The sequence below is a fragment of the Rhipicephalus microplus genome, chromosome 6 (genome assembly GCF_043290135.1).
Source record: "Rhipicephalus microplus isolate Deutch F79 chromosome 6, USDA_Rmic, whole genome shotgun sequence".
NCBI lineage: Eukaryota > Metazoa > Arthropoda > Arachnida > Ixodida > Ixodidae > Rhipicephalus > Rhipicephalus microplus.
This window is the reverse complement of record NC_134705.1, coordinates 159,594,369-159,615,655: the sequence shown is the minus strand read 5'-3', so window position 1 is coordinate 159,615,655 and position 21,287 is coordinate 159,594,369. Positions and strand designations below refer to the sequence as shown.

The 21,287-nt window shown below is 44.0% G+C and overlaps 2 protein-coding genes across 3 annotated transcripts in view; both read left to right on the top strand.

Moving 5' to 3' along the window:
* The window catches only part of LOC119167246 (papilin), a 213,790-nt gene that overhangs the window by 108,050 nt on the left and 84,453 nt on the right, over positions 1-21,287 (top strand). For both annotated transcript variants that reach the window (XM_037418696.2, XM_037418695.2), the window contains exons 2-4: positions 3,327-3,396; positions 6,787-6,977; positions 14,493-14,553. In XM_037418696.2, coding sequence (XP_037274593.2) covers positions 3,327-3,396; positions 6,787-6,977; positions 14,493-14,553 — 322 coding nt within the window. The remainder of the gene's footprint in view (positions 1-3,326; positions 3,397-6,786; positions 6,978-14,492; positions 14,554-21,287) is intronic.
* On the top strand, positions 18,074-20,950 carry LOC119167247 (ATP-dependent DNA helicase DDX31). Its single transcript, XM_037418697.2, has one exon. The coding sequence runs from the start codon at positions 18,323-18,325 to the stop codon at positions 20,435-20,437; it is 2,115 nt and encodes a 704-aa protein (XP_037274594.2). The 5' UTR covers positions 18,074-18,322; the 3' UTR covers positions 20,438-20,950.

Sequence of the window (21,287 nt, the reverse complement as noted above, 5' to 3'; positions counted from 1 at the left end):
GGTGTTGTTTTAATTAAGTTATTTACAATTACCGTCACAAATAATCGCACTTGCTCTGGAAGACGATTCAGTGGGTAGGCCATAGTGAGAGGAGGAATTATTTACAGCTTAGCAGAATTTGCGTGACGCATGCAGAATTCTGGACAGACGAACGTTCGTGCATGCGTACCGCACACGTGATTTCTGCCCAAACCTATTTAGGGAGTCGAACCAGATACATCTTCTTTAGTGGCACTATACGAATGAGCTAGCCGGGAGAAGTGAAAAAAAAATCAACAATCAGTAAGCCGTTACTTGTTATGTCCGATGGAGCAGGCGAAAGACTGCTTTTCTCGGCGTCGCAGCTTTGGAATATGTTTCCAACACCTTGTTTAGTTTGTTTTGTGAACATGGACGTTGCCATTGATTTTGTGTTATTATCCCTTTTGTATTTTCTTAAAGTAATTGTTGTCCGATGGAGCCAACGTACGTTACGTAAAAAAAATGCGGCCTCATGGTCACGAGTGTAAGGAGAAATTCGCCCTTCATGTGCCATTTATGTCCCTTTGCCAAAATAGTATAAGGATATATCCTACGTGCCTTCGCGATACAATGCATTAGTCGTTCAGCCGTGTATACGTATACAAGCAGGTGCCGTGGTGCTTTTGACACAGAGGTACTGAGAAAGGTTGACGCGGTTATATTCATTGTTCAGGGCGTTAACAGATGCATACTCGTGCAGTACAGTGTATGTCCAGGAGCTGCGTTGTCCCATTTGAATTTTCTTAACTGGCCTCGACTCTACACATTTTTTACGATTCGAAGTCAGTGAGCCACTGGTTAATGTTATTTATAGTAGTGATGCCTTGAGGCTTTAGTCATATGGGCTGAGGAGGACGTTGCGAATGAAGTGAAGAAATGGTGCTATTTCGGCAACCTTTTAAGGGAAAGCGTCTTCTTCGGTGGCAAAGAGAATGGTGGACGAAAATGTTTGAAGACATATAGAGAAGGATAGAAGAAGGATCAGTGTCCACACTACAACTGAGGAATAGCAGGCCCCTACAACAGATCCTTCGGCTCGGTGGGCCCAAGCTAGCGGAGGGCAACGGTTCCTCTAATTGATATGTGGGGTCTAGCGTTTCAAAACCACCATATGATTATGAGAGACGCTGTAGTGGAGGGCTTCGCCCATTTCAACCACCTGGGGTTCTTTAAACGTGCACCTAAATCTGAACACATGGGCCTACAACATTTCCGCCTCCATCGGAAATGCAGCCGCCGCAGCCAGGGTTTGATCCCGCGACCTGCGGGTCAGTAGCCGAGCACCTTAGCCACTAAAACACCGCAGCGGGGCAACGGTTCCTCTAGATAGAGGAGGTGCTGACCAGGATCATCGTTAAGACCTGGCTGTGTTGCATGCAATGCGTGCTTTGTGCTTTTCGCTATGTGCGTGATTGCTTATTTTCCTGCTTTATATTCCGGGCTGTGGTCTGGATGGCCGGATAGAAATAATTGAACGGTAGGATGTAGGCGCCACGTCCCGCAGTTGACCTGCGCGAACCAACAACCTTACACAACATTGCCTTTATTGTGTCCTCTAGAATCTCGACATTACACTTGACCGCGTGGTGCCTTCGGCACATTCGGCATAATTATTTTATAGACCTGGTTAACTGGCGGAACATGGGAGAAGCCTTTGTCCTGCACTGAACGTAGTCAGGCACATGATGATGATGATGATGGTGATGATGATTCTATAGTCCACTGTAACAGATCTACGATGTAGCCGATTGTAATTGGTTCTCTACAGGTATTAATTGACTCCGTCGTTTGGACTGTGCTCTGTCAACTGTCCTGTACAGACACCTTCTCTTCCATAGTGGGGAGAAGGTTTCGGCAGCACGTACGTAACAAATAACGTCTTTGTTAGTACACATATGAACCATCGGTATAGATGAACGTTTGTCTGTCACTCTCGCACTTTTTCGGGAAGGACGTGCCCTCAGCGTGGCCTGCAATAGCAGAACGGACTGGAACTAACCGCAATACGATAATTATTCGTTAGGTTCACTTATTCATAGGGCTCTAGTATAGACAAATAGTGTTTTCCTGTTTGTTTATTCTTCCCAACATGTTTATACAAACCTTTCGATCAGACAGAGAGGGGCAGAGAGAGAAACAGCATCTCCTTTCTGGACTGCTGCACAGGAGGGCAATGGCGGGCGCCGATTCTTTTAGAAGCACGTTTTGGGTGGTCACGCATACTTCACGCCCTCGTATCTCTCTTCGGGAAGGTCTATGTGGCCCAACAGCCACAAACACGACAAAATAAACAAGTAAACGTCTGCTTGACCATATCCTCTTGCCTCAGCGGTGAACTGCGGTCGCGCCGAAAGCAAAATCTTCTCGAAAGCGAGACTGCACTTCTGTCTGACAGCATTAATCTGTGTCGTTATTAATCTCTCTACAAACGCCACGGGGTACTTTTTCTGTCTTCTGTTTGACTCTCAAGCGCCGTGAAACTTCAGCCATCGAAGTTCAAGGACGCGCACGCGCGTCCAGCAGTACGGCAGCGCCTCTTCCGAAGCGGTGTCGAACAGAGCAACTGACAGAATGAGGACATTCGTCACGGCCCAGGCAGCGCGGAATTCAAGCCGCGAGGATTAGGCCTGTTGCTGCTTGCAGCCACTTATATGCATGCTTGCTCTCACAACGTTAATCGCCTTCTTGAACCCCTATGCGACCCTCCTCGACTCGTTTTTCGTGTCTGCTCAACCTTAAAGAAAGTGCCGTGATTGTGGGGATTATCTCTCGTCTGTGTTTATTCAGTCGTTCCTTTCACGTTGTTGCTTCTTGATGTGCAACGTAAATGTGCGTTCGCGACGTGCATTCCTTACAAATGCTCTTTCTTTTCCGTATCCGTGTATGTGTGCTTAGTTTTGTTCATTCTATATATGTGTAGCTTTTCCAACGTTAAGTTTTGTTTTATTGTTCATTTAAACATGTTTATTTCTGTTTTCACTCGCGCTTAAGCAGTACAGCCTATAAATTGTCTCTGTTAGGTTTATTCTGGATGGAATTAATTTGAACGCAAACGTACAACACACAAGAACACACAAGTATAATGTCCGTTAGCGCTAAAATCTATTCCAGAATGAACCAACGCGTCCAATAAAGCATTTCATCAAGCTGTTTTAAACAGCTTCTGTGGTAGGGAAATTTATGTTCTTGTTCACTTGAGCTATTCTCTTTGGTTGGTTACAATCTGTTTTATTGTTTATTTACAGCACTTTCCAAGACATTTGGTTATACTCACAAATCTCTTTTTATTTTCTTCTTATACGCAGGAGTAGGGGAGCTGTGCTCCTAGCGGCCTTCCTCTTGCTGCTAGACTCTCCGGCAGATGGCAGGAGACACGTAAGTCTATCTATCTATCTATCTATCTATCTATCTATCTATCTATCTATCTATCTATCTATCTATCTATCTATCTATCTATCTATCTATCTATCTATCTATCTATCTATCTATCTATCTATCTATCTATCTATCTATCTATCTATCTATCTATCTATCTATCTATCTATCTATCTATCTATCTATCTATCTATCTATCTATCTATCTATCTATCTATCTATCTATCTATCTATCTATCTATCTATCTATCTATCTATCTATCTATCTATCTATCTATCTATCTATCTATCTATCTATCTATCTATCTATCTATCTATCTATCTATCTATCTATCTATCTATCTATCTATCTATCTATCTATCTATCTATCTATCTATCTATCTATCTATCTATCTATCTATCTGTCTGTCTGTCTGTCTGTCTGTCTGTCTGTCTGTCTGTCTGTCTGTCTGTCTGTCTGTCTGTCTGTCTGTCTGTCTGTCTGTCTGTCTGTCTGTCTGTCTGTCTGTCTGTCTGTCTGTCTGTCTGTCTGTCTGTCTGTCTGTCTGTCTGTCTGTCTGTCTGTCTGTCTGTCTGTCTGTGTTGAAAGCCTAGCTATAGCTGGTTGTTTGATGCAGGACTAAATGATCTCGAACCGATATCTGGGAAACGGTTATTATGGAAGCCATTTCATCGCTCTAACTTACCAGCGCAAATCTGTTCTACTCATTTTGTGGCTTATTCAACTACATTTTTTCGCTCTCTGTCAACTATGAACACCGGCTGCACTTGTTTCTTCGTTGATTTACTTTTCTGCCTTCATGCCACTTGATGTTACACCAACCACTTTCTATTTGCATAGCAGAAGGAGCACGTCTCACAAACATCTAGGCAAGACATGGGTATCTATCGACTACAGGTTTTCCCGCTGACTTAAATCCTAGTGCCCGCCTAAATAATCTGCACGCCATTGAAGTAATCTGAGTGCCGAGCTATTTAATCTATGTGCCAAATATTTAATCGAAGCGCCAACATGTTTAACACTAGTGCTACCTCAATGAGGCCACGTGCCAGTGAATTTAATCCAAGTGCCACCACAATTATTTCAATTGACAACGACGTTAATTCAGGTGCCAGTCAGTTTAATTCATGCATGAAAAGCAGAATACGAGACGTAAAAATGACAGTTTGATTGAAATGCGTTCCTATAATATAAAAGACAATAGTTGGAAGGTAGAATAAGTCATTGTTATTGGTATTCGCTGCAAGTATTCGTGAAAAAAAAATTGCCACCACGGTTTGCTTAAGCCGCACTAGGAGCGCTTATATTTTGCTTTGTACAAGTTTGTAGATGAGTGCTTGGCCCGGGTTGAGTCATTTTAATGGCAACAAAAGAATGTTAACGAATATTTTGTGTTCGTCAACAAAGTTCATAATTGAATTCGTATAGCAGTACATGACCGGGCCAGGTCATGTGATACAAAATACATAATATGGTTATTGTTGTGCCGGAATGCGTGCCAATATATAGAAAACTTGACTGTGGGCAGTGATGAGTCAAACGCAGGTGCGTCCTCAATAAAATAGGGGGCCCTCACACGGCAGAACGAATTAGAGGTAATTAGAAGAGGTTTTCGTCCTGCAGTGCACATAAGACGTTAACTCATGATCCTGATGAATAAAACCGAAGTCATATGTTTCATTCATATTAGCTGTTATCTTTTCATTCAAGCTCGGGAACACTGTTTCGGAACATGTTTATTTCATCATCATCATCATCATCATCATCATCACTACCATCATCATTATCATCATCATCAAGAAGAAGAAGAAGAAGAAGAACAACAACAACAACAACAACAAAGTCATGTGTATTCGATCAACGCGGGTTTCAAGCAAACACGCTTGAGCAACACTAGCGTCGTCTTTTACGTGTAAATAGGAGTATCTCTGTTGATTATTTTATAAAACACTTAATTCTTCATGAACCCAAATAAATGCAAGTTAATTTTTAAATGGTTATTTCTAATTTCAAGAACGAATGAGTATCATCTGTCGGTCACCGTTTTTCTCACCGGGCCGGGCAGACGACTGCGAATGCCTCAGCGAATGAGTAGCCAAATGCCGTCTGCTGAACAGACGACACGAATCTATGCATATGCGATGGTGTACATGATTAGCCGGAATAATGCAGTAGCGATAAAGCATAGACTAACATGAACTCTATGAGCAAATACATTTAGTACCCGTAAATGCAATTAATACACACTGTTTCTTTTTGAACCTATGACACCAAAATGTTAGTGGGTAATAGCACTTCGCACTTCATTTCATAAGCGCTAGCAGGGATAGGCAAGAGAAAAGCCCTTCATGTGACTTCACATTTACATTATTCTGACATTTATACTATATAATGTTGCCAACTATGTGTTTTTGGTGCATGAATAAACTGACTGGCATCTGAATTAAAGTCATTGGCAATTGGATTAAACACGGTGGCACTTGGATTAAACTCACTGTCACACGGCCTCATTGAGTTGGCGCTTGGGTTAAATATGTTGGCGCTTGGATTGAATGTTTAGCACATGGACTATTATTCCAATTGCGTGCAGATTATTTAAGCTGGCACTTGCATTAAAGTGAGCGGGAAAACCTGTAGTTTATTGTGACGATTGACGTGCGGAGACATTGGCGTGGCTGTGTGGTAGATTGCTGTGGCCACACACGTAAGGCCACATATGCAGGTTACACCGTCTCAGATGAAAGATTTCCTGAACAGGATACGTCGCTGTAGCTAAGATTTTTACAAGTGGATCTGTCATCACTAGATTGCTTACTGGGGCCAGTTTTTACAAGTCTGTAGTAAACGAGAGACAGCCTGAACCGTAGGACAAGACGGGGACGCATTAAACGCAGTCCGTCTCTGTCCCATTTGTTCCTAACTGGCTCAAATAAGCACTCTTGTGCCGTTCATTTCCAGTGCATTGGGCACTGATCTACCGTACTTCTCTTTCTCTCCCCCATTATTTGTAAAAAGCTTCTTTTCACTGCGTTGCGCTTAAGATGTCCGAATGTGTTCGCATCGTACAATTCAACAACACCGCTGAAAGGATACGCAGATAGAATATGCCGGGTTCTTCGGTCATAGGCCTATCAACGCTTGGTCCTTCTGCCCTGTTGTCCTGTACGGTTCGCGCCGTTTCTTGACTTGTCTTCATCAGAGCAGCAACTCGATAAAGAAAAGTCCCCTTGTAGAAATGCTGACTGTAATAACATTTTCTGTTCAAGGATATTTCAATCTCTTCAATCATCCACCTTTACCGGAACTACTGTCTCGTTTGTATTATGGCCTATGGCATTCGAGAAATATTACGATAACTGCGTCCTTTCTTCTTCTTTCGTATACGTAGCTCATTCGCCATGGTCGTCAGAGGCGGCAACACCAGCACCTGCACCACTTTCAGCAAAACGTGACACTGGGCCTGAACCCGGGCTCATACCAGGAGTCTGGTCCCTGGGGTCCCTGGACCGCCAGCAGTTCCTGCTCGAGGACCTGCGGAGGAGGAGTCGCCTTCCAGACTAGAGTCTGCGAGGACTTCAGGTACATGTCACTGCACAGACCGCATACGCAAGACTTCGTATTTTACGTGATAAAGATTCTTTCTAATTGTCTTTTACGCACATTTAATTCGCTAAATTCTGAAGGAATGAAGCTGGGGGGTGATTTTCAACGATAAAGTTGTAGATAAGCTTGCGAAACGTCTGATTGGGTTGTTTTCAACTTTATATTTGTTGTAGTATCAGTCTTTTAGACGCGAAGCATCTTATGGTAGAGCTCAATCTTGTGTGCGGCGTGACCACCCTTACAGTGCATGTGCGCCCGTCGCCCTCTCTCACCTCGGAACGCCGACGCAGGCAGAGTCTGCTCGCTCCCCCTCTCTCGCTCTCTTTTAGGCATCCCTCTCAGGGGCGTTTACGCCGCTACTTCGCATGCGCGTCCTCTCCCCCCTCTACTCTCTTTTACGCTCCCCTCTCTCACCTCGCAATGCCGACGCAGGCAGCGTCTGCTAGCGAGTTTCTTGATTGAAAAAAAAGGAAAGAAAACGACTGCTCGCGCTGCACAACCGTTCACCTGCCACCCGTACATAGGCAGTGGATCTTGACCTCCAAAGTAGTGCCGATCAGAAATTTTTCCTGTGAGTTGTTAACAATGAACAATAAAAATTCGCAGCGTGTGTGTTAACTAAAAGCGGACTACGAGTCTCTGTGTCCAATCGCAGTCTTCTGTCTCCCATTGCCTATTAGCAGTGAGTGAGATAACGTGGTATTTTAGTATTTAGTGGGCATATCTGGAAAACAGAAAAATAGCAATGATTAACAGATATATAGTTAGAAGCTGTTTAATCGGGTATATTTCAAACCTATCTGCAATTTTTCTCCATAGCATTTTTAGCTATGGCTTCGTTGCTCCAAAATATAGTTAAACATGCCTATTTAGTCAATTAAACAGAAACCAAGAAATGAAATGTGACTTACGCTTTGAAATAGTGGGTATCATGCATTTGATCGCGTTGTTTTAGAGTGCGTCGATAGATTTTTAACCGCTAAGGATAGCTGGGGCACCCTTTATGCACTGCACACACATTTGTCGAAGCCGGCAAGAACGATGTGCGACTGTCGACAGTGCAGGCTAAAGCATGTCATCATCATCATCATCTGCCTGACTACGTCCACTGAAGAACAAAGGCCTCTCCCATGTTCCGCCAGTCAACTCGGTCCTGTTCTTGCTGCTGCCATTTTATGCCCGCAAACTTTATGATCTCATCTGCCCAGATAACTTTCTGTACCCCCCCCCCCCCCAACCCGCTTGCCTTCTTTGTGAATCCAGTTAGTTACCCTTAATGACCAGCAGTTATCCTGTCTATGCACTACATGCCCAGCCGATGTCCATTTCCTCTTCTTGCTTTCAACTTTGATATATTTAACCCCGGTTTGTTCCCTGATTCACTCTGCTCTCTTTTTGTCTCTTCGGGTTACACCTACCATTTTCCTTTCCATTGCTCTCTGTGTTGTCCTCAATTTAAGTTGAACCCTCTTTGTAAGTCTCCAGGTTTCTGCCCCGAAGCTAAGTACCGGCAAAATGCAGCTGTTATATATCTTCCTCTTGAGGGACAGTGGCAATATACTTGTCATGATTAGGGAGTGCTTGCCGAATGTGTTCCACCCCATTCTTATTCTTCTAGTTACTTCAATCTCGTGGTTTGGCTCCGCGGTTAATACCTGTCTTAAGTATACATAGCCTTTTACAACTTCAAGTGCACTATTACCTACCTCGAAGCGCTGTTCTCTTCGGAGGTTGTTGTACATTCTTTAGTTTTCTGCAGAATAATTTTAAGATCTACCTTTCCGCTCTCCTTGTCTAACACCATAATCATAAGTTGCAATTCATCCCCGGAGTTACTCAGCAGTGCAATGTCATCGGCAAACCGCAGGTTACTAAGGTACTCTCCATTAACTCTCATCCCTCTCTCTTCCCATTCAAGGCCCTTGAAAACCTCCTGTAAGCACGCGGTGTTATAGCATTGGGGAGATTGTATCCCCCTGCCTTACACCCTTCTTTATTGACATTATGTTGCTTTCTTTGTGAAGTACTATGGTAGCAGTTAATCCCCTGTAGATTTCTTCCAGGTTGTTTATATATGCTTCGTCGACACCCTGATTCTGCAGTGTCTGCATGACTGCAGATATCTCTACTGAATCAAACGCCTTCTCGTAATCTATGAAGGCTATGTATAGTGGTTGGCTGTATTCTGAACATTTCCCCATTACCCGATTGATAGCATAAATGCAGTCTATTGTTGAGTAGCCTGTTCGAAATCCTCCATGCTCCTTTGGTTGATTGAATTCCAACGTTGTTCTCATTCTGTTAGCAATTACCTTTGTAAATAGCTTGTATACGAAGGAGAGCAAGCTGATCGGCCTGTAATTCTTCAAGTCCTTGTCATCTCCTTCTTTATGTATTAAGATGATGTCAGCATTTTACCAAGATTCTGGCACTCTTCCCGTCAGGAGACACCTCGTAAACAGGGTGACTAGTTTTTCCAACACAATCTGTCCTACATCTTTCAGCAGATCTGATGTTACTTGATCCTCACCAGCAGCTTTGCCTCTTTGCATGCTCTCCAAAGCTTTTCTGACTTCTTCTATCATTACTGGTGGGGTGTCATCTGGGTTACTGCTAGTTCTTATAGTATTAAGGTCGTGGTTCTCTCGGCTACTGTACAGATCTCTGTAAAACTCCTCCGCTATTTTAACTATCCTATCCATATTGGTAGTTATTTTGCTTTCGTTGTCCCTTAGTGCATACATCTGATTTTTGCCTATCCCAAGTTTCCTCTTCACTGCTTTGACACTTCCTCCGTTCTTCAGAGCGTGTTCAATTTTCTCCATGTTATACTTTCTTACATCGAATACTTTACAATTATTAATCAATTGCGTCAGCTCTGCCAATTCTATTTTGTCTGTTGTATTTGAGACTTTCATGTTATGACGCTTCTTAATGAGGTTCTTCGTATCCTGGAGCAGCTTACCTGTGCCGTCTAAGTACCGCACATCCAACTTCCACTGCACACTCCGTAATGATCCTCGTCAGATTATTTATTTATTTATTTATTTACAGATACTGCTAATCCCATTTGGGATTTTAGCAGGAAGGGCGTTTCATAGAATGTGAACAATAAAAAGAAAGAAAGAAAAAAAACGAATCATTTGGGCTTTCAAGTTATAACACATACATACACGAGGGGAATACATGTTGAAGGCTAGGCACTTTTTAGCACAGGGTAATTGTTTGAAAAAGGAATGAACAGTAAAGGCGTAACATAATTTGCATCGTACCTAGTGTGACGAGCATGACAAACAAGTCCCGCAGTATATAGAATAAAACAACAATCAATGTTCATACTCGTACCTATGACAACCTGACAACAACTACCTTCTTTATTGATTTAACAAAAACACAAAATTCGTACAGAACACGAGTAATTCAGAGAGTCTGCAATGTAGACGGGTTATTCGTTGTCGCCTTGTAAATGCTCTTTTACTGCCGCGGTAAAATTATCCAGTGAAGTACAGTGAAGTATAGAAGGTCTCAGCCGGTTCCATTCCCTTATTGCCAATGGGAAGAATGAATATTTAAATGAATCTGTGTGAAATGAGCACTCGTCAAGCATTTCAGAATGTGTGTGACGTGTCAGTCTTGTTTGTGCAATAGAAATGTATTTGGATGTATTAATCTTTATCTCTCCGTGTATCAGTTGGTACATGAACCGTAGTCGTGCTAATTTGGCTGGGTTTTGAAGAGTTAGGATTCCAGCTTTTTTAATAAGTTCAGTGGGTGAGTCAGAAAATTGATACTTATTGTATATAAACCTAATTGCTTTCCTCTGAATTCCTTCTAACTTGTTAATTTTGGTGACAGAAAATGGGAACCAGACAATATTGGCGTATTCTAACACAGGTCTGACGAACGTTTCGTACGCAATTAGTTTTGTTTCTGCAGGAGCTAGTCGAAGGCGTCGTCTAAGGAACATCAAGCGCCGTAACGCAGCTGAGGTTACTATGGATATGTGGGAGTCCCACCTGAGATCCTGGGTTATTGTTAGGCCGAGGTATTTATGTTCGTAAACTCGTAGCAGGGGAATGTTATTAATGATGTAGGGGAAAGTAGACCTGTTTTTTTTCTAGTTATTGTCAGAAGAGCGGATTTTTTGGCGTTAATTGTCATTTGCCAATCATCGCACCATTTTGACACGGTTTCTAGGGCATTGTTTAGCGCTATATGATCTTCGTGGGAGTTAATTTCATTGTACAGTATGCAATCGTCGGCGAAAAGCTTTACGGTAACAGGAATATTCAGCGGTAAGTCATAAATAAATATAAGAAACAGCAAAGGTGCTAGGACGCTGCCTTGAGGTACTCCGGAAGTTACTGCTGCTATAGAGGAAGTTTCATTATTTATCTCGACGTACTGTGTTCTATCAGATAGGCAATTTTTAATCCAGCGAACAATCGAGCAATTTCCTATAGCTGACTGAAGTTTATTAATTAATTTTTTGTGTGAGACACGATCGAAAGCTTTTGAAAAGTCTAGTAGGATGAGGTCTACTTGTTTTTGGTTATCAATGCTCGAAGACAAGTCGTGTATCAGTTCAGCTAGCTGAGTTACTGTCGATAGCCCTCCACGAAACCCATGTGTGGAAGGTGACAAACAGCGTTTTTGCTCGAGGTAAGTGGTCAAATGTTTAAGAATTATGTGTTCCAAAATTTTGCATACTGTGCATGTTAAAGATATTGGTCTGTAGTTTGATTCATCATTTGTGTTATCGCATTTAGGTATCGGGATTATTTTTGCCTTCTTCTATTCTTTTGGGACAGTACCTGTCAGGAGGGATTTGTTGAAGATGACATATAAATACTTTGCTATCCATTCGGCATACCTTCTTAGGAATTGGTTTGGAATCTTGTCAGGGCCAGGGCTTTTCTTTATGTCAAGACTTAGCAAGAGATTGAGTACGCCTGCTTCAGTTACAGAGACTGGTTCGAGGTGATTTTCGTCACATGAGTCAATATGGGGTAGTTTACCATCATTTATTGCGTCGACTCTAAGGCTGGTTTCCTCGATGAGAGCAGAGTACCTGTTCTGAAACGAGACTCTGAATTCCTGTACTTTCCCTCTCAGTGCTAGTTCATTGATTGGCTTCTTGCGTATCAGTTTCTGTCGTTCCTTCTTCAAATCTAGGCAAATTCGAGACCGTACCATTCTATGGCACCATTAAATGATATTGATGATGATTACCATCATCAACATCATCATGGAGTACTGCGTATTGTACCATCTGTTTGTGGCGTTAGTAACGTTGGCTTTGTTATTAATGTTTGTCTATGACGCTACGGTGAAGCAATACAGCAAAAAATCACTACACTATTGACTAGTAATAACCTGCGGCGGAGCGAGAAAATTTTCTGGGTCGGCGGGTCTGACCCTGCTCCTTCCCCAAGTATAGGTTTGCGCTTGTGTTTGTATGTATGCGCGTTAACACACATGCAAAGTGTAAAGATATGGGGAAGCTCCCATCCGGTTACGCTTATTGGCAAGGAGAAATCTGATGCTTCACATATCGCTTTGAACCAAACGTGGTCCGCTCCTAGGAACAGAAATCGTGACCGATCTGCCACACTTTTTCGGCAGCCAACTCAACGAAGGAAGAGGACGCTCCTCTGCTGGGACGCCCGTATTCGGCCTCCACAGGACTTTAGGTTTTTTTTTTATTTCCGCGTGTGTTTGCGCATATAAATACGCATGTAAGAAGACAGGCCAGTGAGGGAGGGTATGGAAAAAAAAAAAAGAGCTCGAGCTATCTGTTATCTCACTTTCACGGACTTTCCCTCACAGCGTGCGCTTTTGTTGTTGCGCATGCTAGCCGCGCATTTCGTGCCCCCGCCGTGACGAGGCGCCACCGGCAACCGCATCACTCTTGGCGGCTCACCGCTAACGCCAGAAGAGAAATAAAGCAAACTTGCAAGGGAGTAGATGTGCGCTGCTTTTAAGCTCTGTAAAACCAGTTTCTTTTATTCTTTCTTTCTTTCTTTCTTTCTTTCTTTCTTTCTTTCTTTCTTTCTTTCTTTCTTTCTTTCTTTCTTTCTTTCTTTCTTTCTTTCTTTCTTTCTTTCACTCTTTCTTTCTTTCTTTCTTTCTCTCTTTCTTTCTTTCTTTCTTTCTTTCTTTCTTTCTTTCTTTCTTTGTTTCTTTCTTTCTTTGTTTCTTTCTTTCTTTCTCTTCTGTTTTGTCATCATCAGAACCGCATAGGTACTGTACCTTTCTTTCAAGAGCGGATCTGTCGTTGGTCGTGCCTTTCATGTCCGAAATTCGTGGTTGTACGCTTGTTGTCGTTGTTGTTGTTGTTGTTGTTCTCTTATTGTTAGTGGCGCATACCCACTGTGGGGGATTGGCCAAGAATCGTGGGCATCCCAAACGGCCTCGCGCGCCACAGACAATTGGTGAATTCCCCATGCTCTGCACTTGTCCTTTATAAATTAAGGCAATAGTTAGCCCAACAAAGGAGTACGTGTCACCGAAATCTGCGTGGTCTATCAAAACACTACCATCAACATAAACAACGCGTGTGTGCCGCGTAAACTAGACAAACGCCACTCCATGCAACTTCCGCTGAAAAAAAGAAAAAAGAAGACGGCAACGATTAGCCCGAGAAATGATGTGCGCGTTACAGTAATCGCAGCACTGCCAGGCGATACTTTGAAGTTATAAAATGTGGTGGCTATAACACCACCTCTAAGCTTAGGACAGAGTATTTAGTCAAGAGCATGTGCGTGATGCAACATGAACACGCGGGCGGCAAACACCCACGAGGGGCCGCTCGTTTAATTTCTTCGTTTTTTTTATTGTAACTTTCACATCCATGTAACAAAAAACTTCGCAAACACTTGTTTGGTCCCATAGCCTAACTGGCTAGTAGAGGGACCAATTGTGTGACATACCTACATACTTGCGCAAGCGGTAACACAGCGACAAAGGACATCAAACTGGATACAATGTTTAAAATAGAAAAAAAGCAAAAAACACATGATTGAACTATACAAAGAAACATAGCGCAGAACATAGCTACTTATAGCACAGAATAATAATAGCACTAGAATACTACTACTACTACTACTAATAATAATAATAATAATAATAGTATTAAATGACTATGCTGACGTATTTAGAAAGTTCGCATGAAGTGCATGCTTAACGATCTGTACAGTGTGCTTGGGTGGTGATTGAGCTTATATTCTACTGCGCTGTAACTGAGTTCGCGCTGGTTAATGATGAGGATCAATTCCTGTCTACGACACACGGCGAATCTCGATCATGGATAACCAAGCTCTGTTGTAAATCACGCATCCAAGAAGATAACTTTAAGCGGGAAGAAGAAAAAAAATATTACTCATCCTGAGACGCTGTCCGTACGAAAAGTACAGTTCGAGATTTCGCCCGACCTTCCGGCGTGTAGACTAAATGTCGACCGTGCCATCTCCCTTTTATCTCATATTTCAGAGCTGACGGATCCCACGGCTGCGTCGGTCCATCTAAGAGGTACTTCTCCTGCAACGTCGAGGTAAGTTATTCCGATTACAACATATCGTCTTCGTTATGTTACAACAAGATCGATGAACACGGGCTAGTGTTCACCATTAAAAGTTTTTTAAAACGCGGCTAAAATACGGAGGGAAACAAACAAGTTAATTGAAACTGCGACGTGTAAAATGCATGAAGGTTTACTTTCCATGCACGAGTGCTTCCTATAGATACATATTGCGAACCACCTTCACAAGAAATCTAATCACCTTTTTGTGAAGTGCAAAGATTACCTACACAGTTTGTACAATTTTCGCGTAACAATGTCTCCTGTGATTTGTTTACCCTTTCACAAATTTGATATAACTATTTCACTACGTAAATGCATTGTGCTTGGCTCCTGTATAGCTTAAAGAAATTAAAAAAAAACACGGTGCCCATAAAGCCACCATTTTTACCCAACGAGAGTTCTCGAGGTCGAATAATCCTTTGTGTCAATAAGTATCTTCTTTACCGATGAACAGAAGGCTGACATCAGTCAGTTAATTGTTGACAGTGCTAGCCGCAGTAATATTTCGCGGCAGTTTGTCACAAGAAATAATACATATGGCACTGAGTCGCATCTTTACTAAGAACATACTGAGGGGTAAAAAGTTAATATAGATATATAGACTCATTAAACACTTTGTGGGATAAGCCATGACAGAGCTCGCTGTCGAAAACTTAGACCCGGCTCATCTGGCAGTACTTGTTTCTGATGTACAGCAGGGGCAGTGCCGCGATTTTTAAAGACGATAGTCTTTCTTGGGGACCTTCGACGCAAAGATTTTGGTCTGCCTGTCTGTACAGTTGTCTGTTTATACGCTTTTAACGGTGCCCCAAACGACACCAAATGATACCCCTAATGGCGGATTCCATCCGCAACGCCCACCAGTATTGCTAAAGAATTTGCGTTCGTGTTTGTGTGATTTCCAATTAAAAAGCGATCATTGTGCATATCTGAGGCACCATAACAACACGTCAATATTCTGTATGTGTGCCTTTATACTAGAAAAGGCATACACAAGTAATTGTAAGAACCGTAGCGTTCATCACGCTGCGCTGATAATGCAACGCTTGCACGAAAAGGCAAGCGTTTCCAACGCTTTGCTAAGACGACACGGTGGCGGCACTTACCCGTCGCCTTGCGTTCTACACCTTCTCGCCTACAAGACGGGCGCGCCCGCCGCGCGATTCGTTTTCTAAAATAACTGCCAGATAGCGCTCATGTCTCACGTGTGACGTAACTCGATGCGCTCGTTCGCTTCCGCTGCACACTCGAGGCACTCTGACGCAGCGCCTTCATAACGCCATTCACCAATTTTCTTGCGCAGAACATCAAATAAACGTTTTGTTCATTCTCTCCAGACGCAAGACTATCGTCTTTCAACGACATTTGCAGTGTAACATGCAGATATATCTTTGGTGGGGCACCCACAATGAGTGAGTTCATCCAAGGGGGCAGAAAGACGGGTATCCCATGCATTCTGTTGTGACTATGTTTGCTGTGGTGGGGGGGGGGCAGAGGGGGACACGCGAAAATTTTGTTGAAGGGGAGTAGGTAAAAGCCGCAGGACCCCCCTTCCCCCCCGTGGTACAGCTGACCACATCATGACGACCTATTCCGCAGACGTTGCCGATTTTTCGGCATATTGTCAAATTCTACAATGACGGCAGTCTGAACCAATGGGAGAGGCTGTAGAAGCCCCACGGACCAATCGTAGCTGACAAATGGTGAATTCGTAAACATGGCCCGAAACTTCGGCACTAATTGTCCAAGGAAACTGCCACGTGGTTGTCGACCTGCAACAGTTTGCGAGTACGACTTGGCCCTATTTTAACTTATACAAAAAACACCGTTGAAGCTTCCCTAACTTCCGCGACGCCGTGTTGTCCGCATAGTAAAGGCGCCCTCATAAATACAGCGCCACGCGTGTTGTTGACTCGACTTGATGAACTACAAAAGAACGCTGCAGGGTCTGCTTACGTATACAACGTGTTGGCTTGATCTGCGACTTCCGGACTGCAGCAGCCTCGTCGATTCAACTTGATGCAAAACAAGTGAGCGTAAGCGAAAGGAGGCAGAATGAAGAGCGTACACATGTGTTATCAAATATGTATAACACGAGGGTGTGACCGCGTGTTATCGCCTTGCCTCGCGCGTGTGGGGTGTTCAGTTGCAGATATAAGTGCGAAAAGAATAAATAAACGAAAGAACGAGTTATGGAGTTGCTCTTCTGCAATGCAAAGCAGATGCGTGTGCGTGAAAAGGAGTATGTCTTGAAGCCATGATTGGCAGACGACCGCTCCCGCGGTACAAGCCGCAGAAGTGTGGCTACTCACGCCGTTGGGCGTCGTCTGCTAGGGTTATATTTCTCTCCTAGAGTTCGTTGCCATCTTGGGCAGGAATGTTGTGGGGAATGGCTGACGCTCGTGAAGTTTGCTGGGAGTGCAACAATAGCTTGTGAAAGTTAGTCAACTTCCCCTTTCGCTATTTTTTTTCCTTTTGTCAGTATTCAGCCTTGAGTGAATTTAGCCACAGGATAAGTAAGCATAAAAATTGCTACGTGTTTTCTTGACTAGTTGAATACGGTCAGGATTATCCACTCTTGTTGGGATGTCATTTCTTATGTGGCGTCATTTTAATCTATCTATCTATCTATCTATCTATCTATCTATCTATCTATCTATCTATCTATCTATCTATCTATCTATCTATCTATCTATCTATCTATCTATCTATCTATCTATCTATCTATCTATCTATCTATCTATCTATCTATCTATCTATCTATCTATCTATCTATCTATCTATCTATCTATCTATCTATCTATCTATCTATCTATCTATCTATCTATCTATCTATCTATCTATCTATCTATCTATCTATCTATCTATCTATCTATCTATCTATCTATCTATCTATCTATCTATCTATCTATCTATCTATCTATCTATCTATCTATCTATCTATCTATCTAATGAAAGTTACGACTACCATTTCGATCAGTTACCACAATTCGCTCATATATCTCAAACGCAACGGTTTTCGCTCGAATGGGTTCGGCAATTGTTGAAGTGAATCATATTTGCTTTTGACAAGTACTGTAACAATGAAATAATCGAATGTGCCTTCGAAGTGTATCAACGTTCACAGAGTAATTCTCTTCGAAGGCAAAATCGCTGACTTCACTATTACTTGCCCACGTAGGGTGGCATGAAGCTAGCGTATTAAATTTCCAGGTGCCGAATGAAGCAGAAGAGTAGAATACGACAGTCGTGATTGCGTTCTAAAGCAGTGACGTGAACAACACATCACTGCCAATAAATTTTGTATAACGCGCTTATTACTAGGTAACTGGAGGAATGAAGCGAGTAAAACTTCTCAAACAAACCTGAGTATTAGTTTGGTAGCGCCATCTCTTAGCGAGTAAAAATGATTACAAAAACGTTGTGAGTGCGTTGCTTGCGCCCTCTGTAAAGCAGTGAAGCAACACTTATTAAGCGAGCTTGTGTTAAGCCTTGCTTTCTCTACCGGTGCTTTCGCTCGCAGCGTGCTTTTGCGGCGGCACCGTTTTTTCTGGCGAAAGCGTGTTCGTAACGCGGAACGTTTTTCGCGTCATGTGTTCACCATGCAATACGCTTAGAAGTGTTAGCAACCTTTGCGAACCAACATGAAGCTTGGAGAGCGTTGCACTTGCTTTCAGGTCGCGTGGTAAACCGCGAAGAAGCCGTTCAAGCATTCGCACGCAAGCTCACGTGGCTGACCATGGAAGGCAGCGGTGATCTCGTTCTCAACCTCAACACCGAGTTCCAGCCTCGGAAGAAACGTTTGCCAGCTGCTTCTAACAACGCGGCAACATTTCGTGGAGGCGACGCCAGAAAAGCTACACCGACGCCTGGAGCTGTTAAAAGAAAGCAGGCACCAACCCAGGGGTCGTCAGCGAAACCGGAAAAAGTCACGTTCAAGTTCGGTGGTGAGCGATTCGCCGTTGGGCGAAGTCGTGATGACGACTCGGAACGCAACTTCGGCGGTGACGCGAAGAGGGCCAAAGGCGAGCGGCCTCCTTTGCCGCAGAAACAGAGAAAGAACTTCACTCATTCGTTGTTCGGCGTGCAGGGCTCGCTCGAAGAGCAACAGCAGACGACGCCAACCGCCGTCGAAGCCAAAAAGGAGCCTGTCTTCTCGTCGTCGCAGTTCTCGGAGTTCGGCGTTCACCCGCACCTCGTCGCTTGCCTCCGCGATCGATTCCAGATCACAACCGCCACCGAAGTGCAGAAGCTAGCCATTCCGGCGCTCCTCGGCCGCCGCGACACCCTGATCAAGTCGCACACGGGCTCCGGTAAGACGCTGGCGTACGCGCTGCCTATTCTCCACTGTCTACAGGACATACGACCCAAGTTGACGCGCGCCGATGGTGTCAGAGCCGTGGTTATCGTGCCTACCCGGGAGCTGGCGCTGCAGACGTACGAGTGGTTCGAGAAGCTTAGCAAGGCTTGCACCTGGGTTGTTCCGGGTGTTCTGATGGGTGGGGAGAAGAAGAAGTCCGAGAAGGCGCGACTCCGCAAGGGGCTATCCATTGTAATAGGCACTCCAGGCAGGCTCATGGACCACTTGGAACACACTGAGTCGTTCTCACTCGCCAACGCCTCGTGGCTAGTCATAGACGAGGCCGACAGAATGCTCGAACTCGGCTTCGAAGAGTCGATCTCAAAGATAGTCACACTCTGGAAGGAGCAAATACGAGTCGAAGGGACCAGTGTACTCCTGTCGGCGACACTGACAAAAGGTGTGGAGAAGCTGGCTGGCCTGACGCTCGAAGATCCAATGACCGTTGACGTAGCCGTTGAGTCGGGCGCCAATGAACTCGAAGAATTTGTCCTGCCACCAGGCCTGAGCCAGTACTACCTCCAGGTCCCTGTCAAGCTCTCCCAGATGGCTCTATGCTGCCTTCTTCTTGAAGCCTGCGTAGCAGCCGAACGGGGCAAGGTCATCGTGTTCCTGGCCACTCAGGACTCTGTTGACTTCGAGCACGCTCTCTTCTCCTCGGTCCTGGGCGTAATGCTTGAAGACACGGACAAGCGGATTGACTTTGTCCGGCTACATGGCGAAATGACGCAGCACGACCGTGCCGAAGTGTTCAACCGGTTCCGGGAGGCAACGTCTGGTGTTCTCTTCACAACCGACGTGGCATCGAGGGGCATAGACGTTCCTCAGGTGGACCTTATTGTCCAGTGTTGTGTGCCCCTGCGTCCCGAAGAGTACGTCCACCGTGCCGGAAGGACTGCTCGCATTGGAGCCAAAGGAAAAGTCGTTCTCCTGCTATTTCCCTCAGAGGTCGGCTTCCTAGATGTCCTTGCACAGCGCAACATTCAGCTGGACCAGATGGATCTCAAAGACATCCTGTCTAAGGTGTTCACTATCAAGTCGCACATTCTCGAGGCCAGGACTGATCCGGGACAAAAGCTGAAGACGATGGAGGACTTTGTGACTGCACTTCAGCTCATCTTCGAAAGCGAGGTGTACAAGGAGACGGCTCTGCAGGAAATGGCGAAGAAGGGCTTTTTGAGTCACATCCGTTCGTACGCATCTTACCCACGCGCCATGAGGCATGTGGTGTCGTTCAAGGCCTTGCATCTGGGTCACCTCGCCAAGGCGTATTGTCTGAGGGAGACTCCCAGCGCTCTCGGTGCGCAATGGGCAGCACATCCAGCACAGGACACTCCGGGGCATCGCTTTGGACGCGGCAGCACTCGTTTCAGACCGTCTGACAGGCGTGTGAAACAGCTGAGGCCACCTGTCAAGAGGGTGAAGATTTCAGAGTATGACAGTGGTCTTGTGTCATCGAAGAAGAAGAGAAAGAAACATGTTCAGAGCGATTAAGCATATGTTCGAGAGCATTGATGTTTGGTGCAAGTGCGCATGGTGGTGCAGTGCAAACACTTGACAGTGTAAACATAATGTTACTCGTAAATTAACGAAACTTAAACTGTATGCAGAAGTTTTGGTGATGTAGACATTTCGATATATGTCTGGATCTTTTTTTTGTGCATTTGTAAAGCGCTATACCTGTGTATCGCCGAATCTTTGTGCAGTGCAAAGGCAACAGCTTTGCAACTTAGAAACTAAACTTTGTCATGATTGCCAAATTGTCAATTAGTGGGTTGTGGTTGTAAATGTCCTGTCACAATAGCATATTCTGCAGCCGTGAACAGCAATACGGGGATCATAATATGTGCATAACATTTCTAGGTTTTGTGCTTTTATACGTTAATCACACTGATACAATATTTGCACAGTAAGGTTAGTACTGTGACGAACTGTCGACTGTTGTACTGTGAGTGTACAGTGGCAGATTTTAAGTCATAAAACAAACATTAAAGACATACCATTTCACTCGATTGTTTCTGTCTTTTTGTCTGCTGTGTTACAGTAGTGGAAAGTGGCAATTCTTATGCAGCACCTCTAACATAAAGAAAGAAAGGTTTAGAATGAACAGTTTTTAACCTGTTTAGTGACAACACATTTCACGCCAGGTTGAAAGGAAGGCACCCCTTTTAAGTGCCTTTCTTTTGTGCTTATATTAACTTGCCACAGAGTATGTCCTGTAGCAAACATCAATTATTAGGTCAAGTAAACAGTCCGGAAAGTGGCAAGTATTGAAGTGTCACAGTAACTTGTAGAGCATGGACTTGTAAGCGAACATCAGGCGATTCATCACGTCATCAGGCTG

Excerpts from the sequence above, each read along its gene's own strand:
- LOC119167247 (XM_037418697.2), top strand. The coding sequence starts at position 18,323 with ATGGAAGGCAGCGGTGATCTCGTTCTCAACCTCAACACCGAGTTCCAG.